Here is a 19,481-nt window from a genome sequence, read left to right on the forward strand (position 1 = left end):
GAAGGGGAGGGGGCGGTAGGAGGGGGCCCTCGCCCCGCCCCGTCCCTCATACACACAATGGGACAGGAACTAGCCCGGCCGGGAGGCTCCAGAGCCTCGGCTCCATGCCCGCTGGCCCAGAGGGTGGAGCGCCAGACGCCTGGGTTCCGCTCTGAGAAGGAGGGTGATAAGGGGGAACCCAGGTGTCTGGCAGAACCCTGGGGCCAGAGCGCAGGGACTGGGGTGAAGTGGGATGGCGGGGTGGGCTAGCCAGAGTGCCCGAAAGAACCCTGTGGGGGTGTCTGACCAGAAGGGAGGCCTTCCACCTCGCCCTTGCTGCCTCACCCTGAGGCGTCAAGCAGAAGGTGGGCACTGTGGCCGCAGCAGGTGACAACAAGTCCCTTGCTCTCAGTGACCACAGGGACTGCTAGGGTTACCCCAGGGCTCTGCTTGACCACCTTGCCGACATCTAAGCACTCCTGGACTCCTACTGTTGAGTCCTTTCGGGTTCCTGGGGATACAGGCCCAGCAAGGGCGCTCTGACCCTTTGTCCTTGGGTCTGGCATTAGGGTATTCCATTCCCTCCCGGCCCCTATTTCCTGGAACCCCCGCCCCACCCCGCCACCCCCTGTGACTCAAGTTGGGGGACACAAAAGGGCAGGAAGCTGCGATCCAGGGCCTCCACCCCCCACCCTGTCATCCAGTGACGCATGCTTCCCCACGGGGTGGGGGTGGGGGGTAGGTCAGCAGATAGACCCAGCGGTCAGGGCTGAGGCAGGGACTGCCCACTGGGGAGACCATGGATCCCTGGTAAGCGTGTGGGGTGAGGGAAACTATGATTCCCAGAATGCAGGTGGTGTACTCAGACACTCCTCAGGCACCATGAGCCATAGTGCATGCTGGGGTTTGTAGTTCTAAGCCATCTAGGGGCTGGAGAAGGGCCGTAAACTGGGGCTTCAGCATCTACAGGGGTTCCAGCCTCATGGATCTGAGACCACGCAGACCAAGAGAAACTGCGAGAAAGAAACAGAAGTTGAGCGACTGGGATGGGCAGAGACCGGGAGAGGCAGACAGGCAGACAAACAAACATGTAGATTTGTGTTGGCTGAGCTCCTTCGAAAAGCAGTGGAAGATATGATGGGTGCGGGCCTGGGTGGGGGGCGAGCAGGCGGACCAACCGGAAGGAACGGGCCGTGCTGCGAGTTCTGGGGTCACACCAAGAAGGTGGGGTCTGCCGGTCTGCAGGGAAGAGGGTGAGGGGGCCCTTGTATGCCTGGACAAGCCTGACCTCCTGGGCTCCCAGAAACTTTGCTGCCCCTCCCTCAGCCAGGGGGCAGGTGAGATTCAGAAGTATGAGACCTGTGTTCAACTGGGCCTGTTCCCCCCCACCGCCACCCCTCCGCTGGCCCTGAAACCCGAGGCCCCACCCCACTTGCCACCGGAGGCAGGAGACGGGGTCCAGGCCCCTACCTCTCAGACATTCTCCCCACCACGGCAGAAACAGATGGACCCCATTTCTGGCTCCCATGTAGCCACCACCTACAATGCACATGACTGAAAATGACTCCTTTTTCCAGATGCCAGCTAACAGCTGTGACTGGCCTCCCCAGGGACAAAGCGGCAACGAACCGCAGATGCTGAAGTCATTACGACCTCTCGCCTGCAGCCCTGGCCACAGCCCTTCCCTGTGGACTCCTGACCTCGAGGTCTCCCCTCCCATCTGCGCTCCACACTGCCGCCAGATCCACCTCAAAGTCAGGGCCGACCTCATGCTTTGACCCTTCCTGAAACCTTCAACCCAAGGTTGACACACTGACCCCGGGCCTCAATTCCCCTCCTGTGCCACTCACAACCCTCTGTTCTAGACAACGGGCTTCCACACAGTTTCCAAACAGTCCTTGTGACCTCCTGCCCCCGGGCCCTTGCTTACGCCATCTTCATGCCCTCTCCCTTAGCCCTCCGACTAAGGGAGATCTTTCTTTTCCTTCCTCGTGGCCCAGCCGTAGCTGCCCCGGAGGCATCCTGCCCGGGGAGGACCTGCGACAGGAAGAGCAGGTGTGATGACCTGAGACTGCCCAGCACCCAGCCCAAGACCACCTGCTCCTGCAGGGCTTCAGAGGGTCCCTGGGCCCCCGAGGTACGTGGGTTCAGCACTGCTGCCCACTGCGGGGGTCTCTCCAGGCTGCCTTCCTGCGGTGCTCCTGTTGGCCTGCTGAGACCATCTCAGGCCTCGCTGTGGTTCGAGGCCAATCCCATCCAGTCCTCTCTCCCCTCTCCTCCCACAGATGTCAGACCTGTGTCCTGTCCCTTGCCTCCCTGTTATCTTTCACAGGCATGAATCCCTTTGCTTCCAGTTCCTTCTGGGTGTGCTTCCCAGAGGATGCATGGCCCCGCTGCATTTCCTTGCTTCCACCAGCCCCTTTCTCCAGGCTCCCCGGGCCTTGGGAATATCTCTTGTCCTGGTTCCTCCCAGGGGCGGTTCCCGGGCAGATTTCTCTTCCAAATGAACTTGTGTTGCTCTGGAAGAACAGGGCAAGCGCTGCTCCTCTGGGGTTCTACCAGGCCTGTGTCTTCTACACCAAGTAGGTGCTTTGTGGATATTGGCTTGCGCAGCTCCAGATGCCTGCAGCTGTCCAGGCCTGGCAGCTATGTTCTCAAGGCAGTTGGAGAGGGGCCACTGAGCAGGAAATTGGCTGAGGCTCATGGGTCTCGATGGGCAGAAGGAGCGGGTTGGACTGGGCAAGGTCATGGTGCCAAGAGGGGGCCTTCTCTGGCCAGGGAGGCTGGGGACAGTGGAGCACCGCTGCATGGACGGTGAGGACCAGGGGCCCTGAACTGGTCTGGGCAGAGGAAGCCTGGCAGGGGTTTTAGGAAGGGAGACAGAAAAAGTAGAGTTAGAGAAAGCCAGAGATGAGGCTTTGCCGCAGGGGAGTTTCTGTTTGGCTGCATTTCCTGGAGTTTTGGCCAGCACTGCCCCACGTGTCCTAGCTCCCATCCAGAGACCCTGGCATGCTTGATCGTTTGACCCTCCCACCTCTGGGCTGAGGTCATTCCCATCTCCCCGTAGACCCTGCCTTGATCTTTACCAGCCATCCCCAGTGGGCATTAAGTCTTATGCGTCTAAGTGGCTTATTACTCTTCTTAGCAACTGCATTTTTTTTTTTTGAAGTTGGGGTAGAATTGCTTTACAATGTTGTGTTAGTTTCTGCCATACAGTGAAGTGAATAAGCTATATGTATACACATATCCGGCTTCCCGTGTGACTCAGTTGGTAAAGAATCTGCCTGCAAAGGAGACCTCCTGCCAATGCCCTGGATCAGGAAGATCCCCCGGAGAAGGAAATGGCAACCCACTCCAGTATTCTTGCCTGGAGAATTCCACGGACAGAGGAATTTGCTGGGATACAGTCGACAGGGTTCCAAGAGTCGCATGATTCAGTGACTAAACCACCACCATACACATATCCCCTCCCCCTTGTCCTCCCCCAATTCCACCATCTAGGTTAGCAATTGCATTTTAAAGAATAGTTGCTGGACTTCTTTGGTGGTCAAGTGGTTAAGATTTTGCCTTTCTACTGCAGGGGGTGTGGGTTCGATCCCTGGTCCGGGAAACCAAAATCCCACATGCTGCATGGCCAAAAAAAAAGAGCAATTGCTGAAAAAACAAAAATTTCAAAATCCGCAGAGTTGAAATTTCCGTTGATGGGAGAGAATTTTAACTTATTTTTTCTTAGCTGCACTGCATGGCTTTCAGAATCTTAGTTCCCCGACCAGGGATTGAACCTGGTCCCCCTGCAGTGGAGGCAGGGAATCCTAACCACTGGACTGCCAGGGAATTTCTAAGAATTTTCATTTTTCCAAATAAAATTTTTAATTGAAGGATAATTGCTTTACAGAATTTTGTTGTTTTCTGCCAAATATCAACATGAATCAGCAATATACATCAACATGAATCAGCCACCAGTTTTGTTCAGTCGTGTCAGACTCTGCGACCCCATGGACCGCAGCACGCCAGGCCTCCCTGTCCATCATGAACTCCCGGAGTTTACTCATACTCATGTCCATCAAGTCGATGATGCCATCCAACCATCTCATCCTCTGTCGTCCCCTTCTCCTCCCACCTTCAATCTTTTCCCAGCATCAGGGTCTTTTCAAATGAGTCAGTTCTTCCCGTCAGGTGGCCAAAGTATTGGAGTTTCAGCTTCCAACAAACACTCAGGACTGATCTCCTTTAGGATGGACTGGTTGGGTCTCCTTGCAGTCCAAGGGACTCTCAAGAGTCTTCTCCAACACCACAGTTCAAAAGCATCATTCTTGGGTGCTCACCTTTCTTTATAGTCCAACTCTCACATCCATACATGACTACTGGAAAAACCATAGCTTTGACTAGATGGACCTTTGTTGGCAAAGTAATGTCTCTGCTTTTTAATATGCTGTCTAGGTTGGTCATAGCTTTCCTTCCAAGGAGTAGCCAAATATCAGCATGAATCAGCCTTGTCTCCTCCCTCTTGAACCTCTTTCCCATCTCCCTCCCCATCCCACCCCTCTAGGTTGTTACAGAGCCCCTGCTTGAGTTCCCTGAGTCATACAGCAAATTCCCACTGGCTGTCTTAACTTACTTGGGATTTCGAGCAGGAATGGACTTGGAGAGGATCAGTTTGGGATCCCCAGCCCTGACAGCGGCTGTGTTTTCTGCCCCTGGGGAGGCCAGCCCCTAGCCCCCAGCCCCCAGCCCCCAGCCCCCATCAGTCCTGATCCACGAGGGTGAGAGACCCTTTGGTGGGTGAGTAAGCCAGCCTGCTGCTCCCTCAGAAGGCAACCCACCTTACTCCTGCCTTCCCCCTCAGAGAAGGAAGCCCTGCGGGGCTGGGAGCGGGATGCCCTGACCCTGAGGAAGGGAAGGCCCTGGCTGGGGGTGGGGGCCTGTTTCGGGGCTGTGGGACTGTGGAGGGTGGTGGCGTTGGCAGGGGGACCGAGCGGAAGACCCTGGCTCTTTATAGCCCAACCCGGGGTTGTTCAGTGTGAGGTGGAAGTGCCCCACCCTCCCTGCTATGAGCAGTTTCCTTCCCGCCTGCTGGCAAGCCTGGGTGGGGAGCCGAGGGGAAAGGAGGGGAGGGAAGCTGGAAGCGGGTGAGGGAGGAGCAGGCAGCCCTCTGGGGCCCCCTTCCCCCGAGGCTGCTGGGGGTGGGGTGGGTTTGACTCTCAGAACGTAACTCACGTTGAGGTTGGGAGCAGAGAGGTTGGCCGAGCTTCCCGACTGCAAGGCAGAAAGCTGGGTATTTGGGGGTGGTGGTGGGGGCTATGGGCAGGGTGTGGGGTGTTCAGGGCTCAGGCCCTGGAAGATGCTGTCTGTCCGCAAGGGGCTCCTGGAGGGCACCAGGGCAGCCATCTAGCGAGCCCTTCCTGAGGACGCCACATGGAGGCAGCAGAGAGCTGGAGAGAAGAGATTGCTGCAAAGGCCTGGGCTCAGATCCTCAGACCCTCAGGGAGACCCCGGCTGTGCTGTGGACTGTGGCGTGTGCCCGGCCGGGGTGGTGGGTCCACACTAGTTCCCTGGGATCCTGGAGTGGTTCGTCTGCATAAACCTGAAGCCCCTGATGATGACTCTGTGACCAGTCCACCCTTAGAAACCCCATCCCCACCACCCATTATCCCTCCCCGCTCCCCACTGTCCCTCCCCCCAACCCCCGCTCCCCCACCTCCCCCCACCCCTGCCTTGAAACCTGGTGTCTCCTTGATTCTCCTTGAAGTTTAGACTCTTCCTTCTCAGCCACAGTTGATTGTGACTGTGTGTGTGTGTGTGTATATGATGTGTGTGTGTATGCACATGTGTATGTGTGTCTGCGTGTGCACATGCCCTTAGGTAGTGTGACCCGGGGCGGCTCACTCCTTTCCCTGCCTTCTCTTCTGCTCCCTGCCCCTTCCAAAGCTAACGTAGACCAAGAACATCAGGGTGGAAATGAATGTTTTCACATCCCTGGGGACTAGAAAATGCCCTTTGTTCCTGAGATCCTGAGTGAAAATGAGGTATTTTTAGGGTCAGGCTGAGGTTTCCTGATGGACGACCATGGGGGTCCTACGTAGAAGCGGTGGTTGTCGGGGATCAGCCTGGCAGGCCCTACCCACTTCCTCTCTCCTCCTCTCTCCTTCAATCCCTCTGGCTGCCCAGTTTCCTGGTGTGGTTGCTGGTGTGGTTCTGGGTCTCTAGGGAACGAGGACTTTGAGCATCTAGTGTGCCCAGCATGGAAATTCCTTAGCAACAATCGCTGGGGACTGGCAGGGCAGCATCTCTTCCATTTCCTCTCAGGTGCCCCTGAGCCAGGGACGGGCTCTCTCTCCAAATCAGAGTGGAAGAGAAGACTTTGTATCCTCGCTTCTGATTTGTGAGATGGAGAGACCCTGATCCCAAGCCCTGGTACATCTTCAGTCGTTTTGTCTTTCTCCTTTCCTCCCAACCAGATCACAAGCCCCTTGACTTTCATCTCATCCTCTGTCGTCCCCTTCTCCTCCTGCCTTCAATCCTTCCCAGCATCAGGGTCTTTTCGAATGAGTCAGCTCTTCTCATCAGGTGGCCAAAGTATTGGAGTTTCAGCTTCAGCATCAGTCCTTCCAAAGAACACCCGGGACTGATCTCCTTTAGGATGGACTGGTTGGATCTCCTTGCAGTCCAAGGGACTCTCAAGAGTCTTCTCCAACACCACAGTTCAAAAACATCAATTCTTCGGCGCTCAGCTTTCTTCACAGTCCAACTCTCACATCCATACATGACCACTGGAAAAACCATAGCCTTGACTAGACGGACCTTTGTTGGCAAAGTAATATCTCTGCTTTTTAATATGCTTTCTAGGTTGGTTATGATTTTCCTTCCAAGGAGTAAGTGTTTTTTAATTTCATGGCTGCAGTCACCATCTGGACATGAGTTTGGGTAAACTCGGGGAGTTGGTGATGGACAGGGAGGTCTGGCACGCTGTGGTCCATGGGGTCGCAAAGAGTCAGACATGACTGAGTGACTGAACTGACTGAATTGACTTCGAGTTACCAGCAAACGGGCCATTCTTGTTATACTTGCTGTCGATGGTGACCTGGGCCTTTCCTGGGTCCTCATTCTGTTGTCTGGCTTCCTTAGTTCTAGTCTAGGCGGCTGTAGGAATTGGTACACCCCTGCTCTGTGTGCATGCGTGCTCAGTCACTTCAGTCATGTCCAACCCTTGGCGACCCCGTGGACTGAAGCCCGCCAGGCTCCTCTGTCTATGGGATTCTCCAGGCAAGAATATTGGAGTGGGCTGCCATGCCTTCCTCCAGGGGATCTTCCAGACCCAGGGATCGAACCCTTGTCTCTGATGTCTCCTGCACCGGCAGGCAGCTTCTTTACCACTAGCGCCACCTGGGAAGCCCATGATTTAGAGGAGCCTGATTTATATGGTGCTTTGCTTTGTGGATCCAGAAGAGGGAGCCCTCCAAGCCTCCGCTTTTTTATTTCCAGGGGAGAAAGATAAGAATCCTGTCTTCCTGGACGTTCCGGGCCCCTGCCCCCGTAATCGTGATCGGCGTCTGCTGTCACTTTCAGAGCATCACCAACTTTGTTTTCCTGCCAGAAGGGCCCATGCTGGACTGATGTTCTCTAGAGGGACAGAGATGAGGTGTCCTGACTGCCGTTCTCAGCTCAGCCAAGTTCCCCTTAAGCCTTGCTCCTTTGTGAAGACTTCCTTTTCCTTTCCAGCCTTAAAATGATCTCTCCCTGTTCTGAAGTCACAGCTTTCATGGTTTGCACCAGTACCTAGTACTTGCGATCTTGGACCATGCGGCTTATCTTAATTGGCTGCCATTATTTGTAGTCGGCTCCTGTAATATTGTCTATTTCTGTGTAAGCATCTTTTCTTCCTAACTAATTACAAACTTTTTCAGGCCCAGGGGCTGGATTCTTCACATCATGGGATGCATAGAAAGGATATTTGTTTGTGAGTAGATTGGGGAGATGTTGGAATGGGGGACTTGGTTGGACCTGAGTTCTTTTCTCCAGTCCTTCATGTCGCCTGATGATTCATGGGGTGGGATGGACACCCTTCATTCAGGATATGGAGCTAGTGATGGGTTAGCATTCCAAAGCTCATCCCTACCATCTAGCTGGGGTAGGCTATGAATTCTTCTTCTTCTTCTTTTTTAAAATATTTATTTTGTTTATTTGAGTGCATTGGGTCTTAGTTGCAGCATGTTGGATCTAATTCTCTGACCATGGATCGAACCTCTACCTCTTGGATTGAGACCTCAGAGTCTTAGCCACTGGACCACCAGGGAAGTCCCGATGCTGTAAATTCTGCCTGATGAATTTAACAGAATGAACAGGGAATAGTTTTGGAGAGCTGACATAGCCGCATCTGTATCTAGAATTCTCTGTGTCTTGTATCTTCTCTCTCTCTCTCTCACACACACCTTGAATTCTCAATTTCTTTTTTTAAAAAATAATTTCATTCATTTATTTATTTTGGCTGTGCCTCATCTTTGCTGCGTGGACTTTTCTCTAGTTGTGGAGAGGGGACTACTCTCTAGATGCAGTGCGCAGGCTTCTCATTATGGTGGCTTCTCTTGACGTGCAGCATGGGCTTGAGGGTGCAAGGGCTTCAGCAGTTGGGCTTCCGGTCTCTAGAGCACAGGCTCAATAGTTGTGGTGAATGGGCTTAGTTGCTTTTTGGCATGCGGCATCCTCCTGGACCAGGGATCAAACCTGTGTCTCCTGCATTGGCAGGTGGGTTCTTTACCAGTAAGTCACCAGGGAAGCCCCTCAATTTCTTTTAGCTCTTACTGTATGTGGTGTATGATTGTATACCCGATCTGGTATATGCCATGAGGAAATCCCTTGACTGAGATCTAGAGGACCTGCTTCTGTTTCTCACTTGTAGCATAACCTCGAGGAAGGGTCTGTACTGCTCTGAATCTGTTTTCTCATCTGAAACATGAACGTTATTTCTTTCTGGCTCTAATATTTCATAAAGCACCATAAATCTTCAGGGGAAAGAGTTGCAAGGGTAAAGCTCAGAGGAGGATTCGTATCCTTTCCTTGATGACTTGTGTAGGGGTGAGAGTGGAAGGCCCATTCTGGTCATATGGAAATGAGATGAGGCTTCCAGGCACTGATTGGCAAAGCCAGCTCTCGATTCATCATATGCTGCCTCCTGGAGCTACTGACCAGTTCCAGAAACATTTCCATGGCTTTGGGGGACTGTTTAACTTACTTTTTTCTGGAGGAGAGCCCCGGTCTTGGTCACCTGAGCTGCCCTTGCTGGTTTCTTGCTGAGCCTGGCATGAAGGGCTTTCAGCACCCTGGACAGAGACAGAGCTCCTGGGCAGCCAAGAGAGCTTGGGATTGCCTGCCAGGCCAGCTTCTCTGGCAGAGTGGCACCAAAGCCGGTTTGCTCCTTAATATTTTTCAAAGACACCCTAAAATAAACCTCCAATCTATGTCAAAACGGTGCACTAGTTCTGCAAAATCTGATGGCATGGTTTCACAACTGCCACAATAACAACTATATCCTACAACAGTTTCAGGTACGTATTAATAGTAGGTGCTTAGTAAACACTTTAAAAGAACATATGAAAACTCAGCCTCCAGACACGTGTCCTAGCCTCCCCCCCTTATAATCAGGTTTCCCCCTCCTCATTAGCACCTCCTATATAATAATTCTGGAGCTTCCGGTACTTGTTGAGCTTCAGAGCCTCACTTAAGTCCCTTCTTGTGTTTGAGGAGGCCAAGCCCCATTCTTTAATCAAAGGAACAGATGGCTGTTAAGTTCGCAGGCAGAATAAACTTAACTTGGTCCCTCCTCTTTTTCATTTGGGAGTAAGTAGATCGGTGTGAGGACTCACACCTGACGACTATGGGGATCTTGCCTTATGAAGATGTTCACTCCCTTCCTCTGTGCCTGAGAGAAGTCTTCCAATCCAGGGGGGCTCAGCTCTCCCAGGAAGCCCTCCTGGTTCCCCTGGCGCCCTCAGAGCCCTCTCTCCTCTGGACTCCCTCGAACGTGTTGTCAGTAGAACAGCGTCACACCAGATCATTTTCATTTCAGGTTCATTGGTTCTCCCTCCCCAGTTAGATTATGACCCCCTTGCAGGTGGGGGTCCATATCATACATCTGTCTGTTTTTAAAAGACCCCACGGTGAGAAATACACAGCAAGGTGGACTGAGAGATGGATGGGTTTAAGGATCTTCTCACCTGCCCTTGAGGTATCTCCCACTCCACTTATTTTTAGTCTGAAATAAACATGTAGAATGGGCCAAGGTCCTAGCTGCGGAGTAACCAATGGTCTCAAGGATTCCTAAGATCAGAGAGCAAAGGCTGGAGGTGGAAGTAGAGGTGGAGATGGGTAAGGAGGGCAAATGGAGAGTGGATTGGTGGGTAGGGAATGTGGTTGTGTAGAAGGAAAGAATCACTCACTCTTGGGGCTGGAAGGGATCTCAGAGATCAGCTTGTTTGGTCTCCTCATTTTACAGGTAAGGAAAGTGAGATTTAGCGATCCTCCTATAGTTACACAGGCAACAGGCCCCTTTCCATCACCTCTGACCTGGTTCAAGTGTTCCACATCTTTCCCTGGACTGCTGCACAGCTTCATGTGGCAGGTGATACTTTTCCAAGATAGTCATGCCAACAGATCCATTGTACGCGCTTGTCTTATGTCAGCTCCTCCATTGAGAAGAGGGGGTCTGTGTTCCTTTGAATCTGATGGGCCATCGTTATGGCAGAACGTATGTCGTGTGACTTTCTAGGTTGAGTCATTGAAGGTGGTGCAGCTGCTGCCTGGACCTCTCTGGGGACACTTGTCCTTGGAACCCAGCCACCACGCTGTGAGGAAGCCAGGCAGCCACGAGGAAAGGCTTCGTGTAGGCAATCTGGCCCCGGTCCTGAGGTCCCAGCTGACAGCCAGCAACAACCACCAAATGTGAGTGAATGAGCCTTTCAGTCCTGGGTTGAGTGGAGCCGACACAAGTGGTCTTGGTGGAACCGGTCCAAATGGCAGACCCATGAGCAAAATAAATGCTGTCATTGACTTAAGTTACTGAGGTTTGGGATGATTGAAACACCTTATGTCTGCCTCTGTTTCTCCAAACTATGATACACATTTCATTAATTCAATGGATCTGTATTAGATGCCGATCATATGCTAGGAGATGTATGAAAACAGACATGATTTCTACACTCAAGGACAATACATTTCAGGTGCCACCACTGTTCCTCTGCACACACAATAAAACCCATACTCCTCAGCCCTCTGCTCATGGTTCCAGCCTACCGCTCCAGACACCACACTGAAATATTTTGTCCCTGAACCTGAATTCACTCTCCACTCTCTGCCTTCGTTCATGTTGTCCCTTCCATCTGCCCCACATTCTCGGTCTTCAAGGACCTGTTCTGGAATCTCGCCCCTTCACCGGGCCCTGCCGCACTCCTCCAGTTGGAGGTGATCGCCACCTCCCTGGAATCCCATAGCACTTACTGCAGACTGCACAGTTTCTGTCTGCACACTGCCTCTTCAAGCTGCAGCAGACTGTGAATCCCTGGAGGAGGGAACCTGGCTTGTCCCTTCTGTCCCTCACAGCACCTGGCAGAGGGCCCAGTACCTAGGAGGCCCCAGCAAACATCTGTTGACGTGACTAGTAGCAGAACCAGAATGGAAAGTCAGGTGTCCTGAACCCTAGTCTCCAGTACCGTGCTTGCTTCTCTGGATAGCACCATGGCAGGGGAAAGTCCCAGCCATGGAGGCTATCAGGTGGGTGGGAGAAGACCTTGGTTGTGGCTGGGGGTGACAGGATCATTGGGGGTGAAGCTGCAGATGGCCGGGCAGGGATGGAGCTCTGGCTCCTGGCCAGGGCTTTGTGGTGGGTCCCTCCCTCTCTCTTCTTGCTCTCAGCAAGCCCTGAGCACCCATTTCTGGAGGGAAAATGTGCTGTTTCTTTGACCTTCCTCTCCTCTAACCCCTGTTCATTTCTGAGAATACCTTCCTTCTCAGGACCCAGTCACACAGAAACCCAGGCCCCACGTGCTATCCATGCCTACCGCACCCCCCCCCTCGCCCCGCACCGCAAGGGCCGGCTCTGCATTCTGCGTTCTTGCCCCGGGTTTCTGAGAAGCCCCGTTCTCTGAGTTCTCTTTCCTGCGCCCACCTGCCCGGAACTGCTCCCTGGTCCTGGTGGTTGTCACTGGCTCTCCTGGGCCCCATGCCCGCTGCAACTCGCCTGGCCTGTCCCTTAGGGGTTCACCAGCTGGAGCAGGCTTCAGTTCCTCTTTGTCTCCAGGGACAGGTGCCCTCAGACTGAGCAGGAGCAGAGAGTGAGGTGGGCAGGATGTTGTCCAAAGACTTTTCTTCCTGCGCTGTCTCTTTCTAGGAGCTGAGAAGGGCTCTGTGGTTCACTGTCTGTGTGCAGCCTGTTCCCTCTCCCGTTGCATGGTCTCAGGCCGGGTGGGGGAGGATGCTTCCTAGAACTCATCCCTGCAAATGGCTTCGTGAGCCCCAGTGGGGGTGGGGCGGATTCTGGTGGCTCAGGTATTAAGGCTGAGCACTTTCCTCTCTCTGCAGAAACTGGGGTCAGTGGAGGTGGGTGGGTGGGGGCGGCTTCTCTACCACCTCCTCTGCTGCCCCTGACCTCCTGGGGGCCTGGCACCTGTGGCAGCAGGAAGGGTGTCTATGCCGTGAGCTCCTCCATATCTCACAGTCTCTGTTCCTGATCCCTGTCCTGGGCTGCGGGGATGGTTCCACCGGGCTGCCTTCAGGCTCTCTCCTGCTCGACCTCCAGGAAGTCAGTAACCTGCATTTGGCTGTGACTTCTGAGTGAGGTGTGTGTGTGTGTGAGAGAGAGACAGAGACAGAGAGAGACAAAGACTGGCCTCTCCTTAGCCTGAGGCCACAGCTCTCTCCTTGCCTGCCTGTCTCTAAGCACAGGACGGGGCTACCCTGTGCCTGGTGTCCTCTCTGTTGGGAGGACCACTGGTCTCTCTGATTCCTTCATCCTCCTGGGAACACGGGAGCCTCAGGGTAGACAGCTGGCCAGGCCAGAGGAGATGTCCCTTGCACTTCTTCCCCCATGCCCAGTTTCACTGCAGGCCCGTTCTCACTCTCTCAGTCCCTTGACCTGGAGGGGAAGACACCCCAGTTGGAGGTGGATCACCCTAGACTTAGGGCTGGCAAAGCAGCATCTAGGGGGTAGTCAGTCATTGACTGGGTTCCTCCCAGCACCCTGAGGGATGGATGTGCCTCGTGCCGGGTCACCGAAGACAGGTCGCCTGTGCAACCGAGGGCCTTGGGCACCTTGAAGGGCGAGTGAGGAAGCTGCCGGAGGTGGTGAGGGCTGAGGGGATGACTGTACAGACAAGAGCCTCTGGTCTTTTTTAGCATCAGCTGGTGGAGCCACCTCCTTTTCTCCCACTGGCTGCCTCCCTGAGTCACTGCCCACCCACCAGCAAATTAAAAAGGGGTGTCATCTGCTGGCTAGTGGCCCCATCCGGCCCCCAGGGTTTGCCTCTTTCTGCTCCCCGGTGGAAGGTGAAAGTCTAGGTAGGGTGGCCTCCGCAAAACCTTGTTCCCCCGGGCCTGTCTCTTTCCAGCCTCTGCTTCCTCCTCTGCCCTTTGTTCCTCCCCTCCCCCCACATGCCATGATGGTTCTCCCCGGTGACAAGACCCACCCCCTTGCTCCAAGGACAGAGGCAGCTGCAAGGCCTCAGGGGCCCCCCACATGGCCCCATCCATCTCGCCCGGTCTGTGATCTGGGCTGCAGGGGAGGGGACCCGCGAACGGCGGCGGCTCCCTCGCCAACTCCTCCCCGCCGGCCAGCCCAGCTGTCAACACTCGCCTGCCGGCCCCGGCCGTTCTGAGGCCCTGCCTGGTCGCTCCGGCCGGGGACATTGCGCCCCGGAGACCCTCAGGCAGACCCAGGCGGGCGGTGGGCAGGCGGCGGCGGCCACCCTGCCTTGCCCTTGAGCATCCCGGGGCCTCCTTGCCTAAATAAGGGAGCTGCAGCTGGAGGGAGCCAGCTGGCCGCGGGGAGGGGCCTGCGGCTGGGCCAGGGTTTTCCGAGGGGCTGGGCAGCCGCCGCGCCGCAGGGCCCCGAGCCTGCCGATTGGGCCTGCACCGCCGGCCCCGCGCTGCAGCGGGAGGGCGGGCCCTTCGCACAAGGGGATCCCCAAGGCTGGAATCTCGCGTTCGGGGGCCTCTCTTTGATTCCGCAGCGAGGAGGCCGAAACCGCTGTCACCATGCCCCTCTTTGGGCAGGAGAGCCTGAAATCACCCCCAGAAAGGGCTGTGTGTGTGTGTGTTGGGGAGCACCCATACCCTGGGTGCGTGCCCCCCCAATCTCATGCACCCTTATCTCAGATCTCGGTGGCCGGGTGTTCTCCAGGTTGTCTGGCCCTTCACGTTTCTCGGGTCTCCCCTGACCCTGGCCTCGTCCCGCCAGGGCCCAGGCCTCGCCCGTGTCGCCGACATTGGGCGTTGGGCGCACGCCGTGTGTATACGAGCCGGTGCTCGGCGAGGTGGGGGACCCGGGCGTCCGGGCCGGCCCTCTCCCTTAGGGGAGAGGTCAGGTCCCTCAGTCTCTCCAGGAGAGAGCGGGGCGCGGGCGGAACCCCCTCCTCCCCGCCCCCGTCTCCTCCCTGGCGCCCTCAAGGCCGGCCCTCGCACCTGTCTTCACGGTTCCCCTGCCTAAGGGTCCCTTCCCCCTCTTGGGGCGCGCGAGTCCCGGGGGCTCCGGGGCTGAGCAAGGGGCTGGGGTAGGGGGGGAGCCCTCGGCCCAGCTCAGCCAATGGGAAGGGCGGGCGCGCGGGGTGTGTGGGGGGAGAGGGCGGCGCTGCGGGCGCGCGGCGGGCGGGAGGGGGGCCGGGAGGCGGGGGCCGGAGCCCGAGGGGCGCGCGCCGCGTTAACCCTTCCGCGGCCGGGCCGAGCCGCAGGCGCAGCCCGAGCCGCGGGCGCCGGAGCGGCTGTCGGCGCGGCGGGCGGGAGCTGGGAGCCCGGCGCGCTCGGGCGGGCGGAGCGCAGCGCGGGGACGCGGCAGAGCGGGGCCCGTGGCTCGGGCTGGGGCCGGCAGACAGGTGTGCGGGCGGCCGGAGCTCAGGCCGGGCCCGCGGTCCAGAGCCGGCGCCGAGCGGAGGGACCCCGCGCCCGCAACCCAGTCCGGGCCGCGCCCGTGCTCTGCCTGGCCGCGGGGTGCGGGGACCACGGCCGGGCCGGGCCACCCGAAGCCTGTGTTGGGCCGGGCCGGGCCGGGGTGGGTGGGGGCCCGCCCGGCCCGCCCATGGGCTCAGGATGCCGGTGCGGAGGGGCCACGTCGCGCCGCAGAACACCTTTCTGGACACCATCATTCGCAAGTTTGAGGGCCAGAGTGAGTGGGGGAGGGGGCCGGCGGGGAGGGGGCTCTGGGGGCGGGCCGAGCTCTCCGGAGAGTCAATGGGGGGGGGGGCGTGCCCGGGCCGTGTGCAGCCGGCAAGTGAGTCTGTGGTGGCTGGTGACCCCAAGACCCTGACCAGGGGTCGCAGGGGCCGGGGTTGGTGCTGGGGGGCCGTGGGCTTGGGGCCAAGGGTCCTGGGGTTGGGGCGCGCAGGAGGAGGCTCAGGTTAGACTACGATCCATCGATGGGGGGGAGTGTGTGAGTATGACACCCTGAGTGTGCAGGGAAGGGAGGTAGGATGGGAGTGTGCAGGTATCTAACTCTGGGGGCCTGGGTGTGAATGGGGCTGTGTGGACCGAGAACAGAAGAATGTACCTGGCCGGAACTCTGGGACCCTAATACCACTGTGCTTGTGCAGGTCCTGATGGCTTCTGGAGACTGGAAGCCAAGCATATAGGGTCAGCGCCTCATGTGGTCTTGGGAGTGTGTGTGTGTGTGTGTGTGACCCATGAGTTCGACCCTGCATGGGCAGTGGGGAGGTATCTGGGGGCTGTGAGCTCTGGGCCTTGGAGGTGACAGGGAGCCAGGGCCCAGGCTAGGTTTTTGCGGGTCTAAGTAGGCTCTGTGTTGCAACGACCCTATGTTGCTGTTTTTTTTTTCTGTCCTGAGCCCCTTGGTGGGGACTACAGCAGCCCTAATGCCGGATGGTAGGAGAGGTTTTCAGAAGTGTCCCAGGCTAGGTGAACGTTCTGCGTGTGGGTGTTTGCACCCTCCTGGCATGCGTGTGTCTGTCCCCAAGGCTGCATGTGCCATGGTGGGTGTGACTGCCAAGGGCCCTGGGAGCGGGTGACATTCCTTGCCTATGACCCTGTGAGCACAGGACGACATGTGCTTGTAACCGAGGTGGGGGAAGGGAGGGGTCAATTCGATGGGCAGCATTGTCTGAAGCGGAGGAACAAGATGATCCTTAGGGGGAGGAGACTGCTGTGGTGGAGGGTGCTGAGGCCAGGTCTTCCCTTCCCACAGGCTCAGGGGGCTTGGGAAGCAGCTGGGCTGGGAGCTAGGGGCCTGCCTTCTGGTCCTACCTCTGCCACTGACTGCTACGTGACCTTGAGCAATTCTCTTCCACATCTGGGAAGTAGGGGGGTCTGCCAAAGGGGCCTTTCGGGTCCTTTCTGTCTCGATGGTTCTAGGAGCTCAGTGAAGGGGGGGGCGGGTAGGGACTGCCTTCGAAGAAACTGGCTCTTCTCTCCAGGCCTGGGAGTGGGGGCCAGGTGGTTTTCCATCTCCGTGTGGGGCTGGCACCCAGGACTGCCTTGGGCTCAGGTGGAGACGGAGGCTCAGTCAGGGATCATTTCCTGTGAGAGGGCACCCTGCCTCTAGGGTTGAGGGCTGCCGGGGAATTTTTTTGGGGGGGGGCCTGGGGAACTGACCTAAAGATGACCCGACTTCAAAAAGTAACTTCCTGGAGGTCTGAGGGCAAGGGAGGGGAGGAAGGCAGGAGGAGGCCAGCTCTTGATGCAGCAGCCTTGCCCATGGGATCGCCCAGGGCTGCAGCCTGAGGGCTGTGCCCACTGGCAAGGGAGGGGGCAGGGTTCCCACTGCTACTGAAAGCCCCGGCATTAAAGGCTAAACTGGCCGGAAACTTCTGTGTTTATAAAAAGCTCTTATCCTCAGAGCATCTTTCCTGGCACAAGCTGGTGCCGCTGCCTGCCTGCTGCTCACCCACCAGCCTGGCTCTTGGGGCAGGTGTGGAGGAAATGACCCCAGTCTAGCGGCAGCGGGTCCACTGGGGCAGTCACCTTGATGGGACCAAAGTGGGGAAAACCTCGCATCCCTGATGGGAAAGCCCCTTTCCGGGGTCTGTCTGCTTACATGCTAGCTGGCCCTGGGCTCTGGGTGTTTTCAGGGTTTGGAGCTGTAGGTCCCTTTCCTTGCTCCCTGTGACCTTGGGCCTCTGCCCATGACCCTCCGCTGATTCTTCACCTTCTGCCAGACCTAGGTTCAAAAGCTGGCCCTAGCTTTTACAGGCTGCAAGATGAGGGCACGAACTTCTTTGGAGTCTCTCTTTCTTCACCTACAAGACGAGGATAATGATGGGGTTGTCAAGAGTATTAAATGAGAGAAGGGAGCTGAGGTGCTCACGTGGTACTACCTCCCTCCTCGTTGTCATCTTTGTCGGTGCGCCCACTCCCCAGTCCCTGACTGCCCTTGGAGTGGGTGCAGAAGTCCCGAGAAGTGCTGACCTGGCAGGGGCCGCTGATACTTGGAGAAGTGATTTCCTAGGGATCCCTGGGATAGGGAGTGCCCCCCCACCCCACCGCCCCCCCACCCCGGTCCAAGTCTAGAGAGCCGGGGTCAGGAAGAGAAGCCAGAACCAGTGCAAAAGGGAAGGCTGGCCGCCATCTCTGGCCCTTCCCAGGCTCCGTCTCTAGGCTCAGTGTTTATCCCTCCGCCGCGGCTGCTGACACGCGTTGCCGACACCCGCCCAGACTGGCCTCGGCCCCGGGCGCGCGGAGGGGGCGGCGGGCTGCTGGCAGTCTGCCCGGGGAAGCCACGCAGCCAGCCCGCGGGCCAGGCGGCTGGGGGAAGGGGGCGCGCCGCCCGGCCAGGGCCGGCCGAGGCACCTGTGTCGGGGCACAGCTGCGTTCGTCCCCTGTTGGGGACCCCAGGCCCCGCTGTGCTTCCTGGGGCGGGGAGTCCCTGGGCGGGCAACTGGGTGTGACAAGAGAAAGCGGGCGAGGGCTGGGGACCCCGGGGGGCAGGGGTCCCTGCTCACGTGCCCGCTTATCCCCGCCGCCTCTCCCCCCTCCGCCCACCCCAGGCCGCAAGTTCATCATCGCCAACGCTCGGGTGGAGAACTGCGCTGTCATCTACTGCAACGACGGCTTCTGCGAGCTGTGCGGCTACTCGCGGGCCGAGGTGATGCAGCGGCCGTGCACCTGCGACTTCCTGCACGGGCCGCGCACGCAGCGCCGGGCCGCCGCGCAGATCGCGCAGGCCCTGCTGGGCGCAGAGGAGCGCAAAGTGGAGATCGCCTTCTACCGGAAAGATGGTAGGTGCGGCCTGGGGCGGGGCGGGGCCGCGGGGAGGGGCGGGGCCATGGCGGGAGCGGGGCTGGAAGGCCGTGGGGGCGGGGCCGTGGGTGAGGGGCGGCCAGAGATTGGCCGGAGTCCCGGCCGTTGACCCCAGCCGGGGCCTGGGGGTGGGCGTGACCCCAGCCGGGACCTGTGCGCCAGGTGGGAGGCACGGGCTGCTGGGCGGTCTGGATCTCTTGGCCTCAAGCACTATGTTGGGATTGTTTTATGGGGTGGCCAGGGTGCTGCTTGGCTGTGGTCTGGCGCCTCTGGTTCCTTCCTCCCTGGGCAGATGTGGGCGCGTTGAGCTGGGTGGGTTGGAGTTTGACGGCACGGCCCTGGTATGGCAATATGCGTGCCCGGACGGAGGTAATGAAAGTCCAGGCTGGTGGGTGGGCGCTGACCTCCGGCCACAGGCCTCCAGTCACCCTAGTCCCTGCCAGGTGACTGGTCTGGGCCTTGTCCTCGAGGCGAGGCGGGGAAGGGCTGCAGGACTCTGGTTGGCTCTCAGCCGCCCCTTTGCTGTCCCCCGTCTCTTCCCCGCTTCACCTGGGCGGGAGGTGTGTGCCTCTCCGCACAACCTCAGTTCCCTTTGTCTCATCTTTTTGCGCGCCCCGCCCTGCACCCCTTCCTGCGCCAGGTGTCTCTGCTCAGCCACCGCCTCCCCGCCCAGCTGCTCTGGGTTTCCGGAGAGCGGATAAACAGAGCCCTGGGCCGGACTGCTCCCACACCCGCTCCTGCCCTGGCCGGGTGCAGCCCTGCTCAGGAAGGCCAGTGCAGCAAGGCTTTGGGGGACCCACAGGTAGCAGGGGGCTGGGGAGGGGCTCCAGATGGTGCCACTGGGCTGCCCACAGTGCTGCTGCCCTGTGGTATGTGACCAGCACTTACTGAACCCCTGGGAGCCGGATGAAGCAAGGTCTGGAGATGGGGCAAGGTACCAGACCAGGGGTTCCTGCCCAATGCCTGCTTACCCGCTGTGGACAGCACTGTCTGTCGCCGCCCCACCCCCCTCCCCGCCCCCGCCCCCGGGGGCAGACTGAGCCAGTAGCCTCTGT

At 57.9% G+C, this 19,481-nt stretch overlaps 1 protein-coding gene across 1 annotated transcript in view; it reads left to right on the forward strand.

Moving 5' to 3' along the window:
• The first annotated feature begins 15,087 nt into the window (after nucleotides 1–15,087).
• The window catches only part of KCNH2 (potassium voltage-gated channel subfamily H member 2), a 35,767-nt gene continuing 31,373 nt past the window's right edge, over nucleotides 15,088–19,481 (forward strand). The window contains 2 exon segments of the mRNA XM_027538602.1: nucleotides 15,088–15,343; nucleotides 18,174–18,404. Of these exon segments, the coding sequence (XP_027394403.1) occupies nucleotides 15,268–15,343; nucleotides 18,174–18,404 (307 nt within the window). The 5' untranslated portion in view covers nucleotides 15,088–15,267.

Source organism: Bos indicus x Bos taurus, chromosome 4 (assembly GCF_003369695.1).
Source record: "Bos indicus x Bos taurus breed Angus x Brahman F1 hybrid chromosome 4, Bos_hybrid_MaternalHap_v2.0, whole genome shotgun sequence".
NCBI classification, from domain to species: domain Eukaryota; kingdom Metazoa; phylum Chordata; class Mammalia; order Artiodactyla; family Bovidae; genus Bos; species Bos indicus x Bos taurus.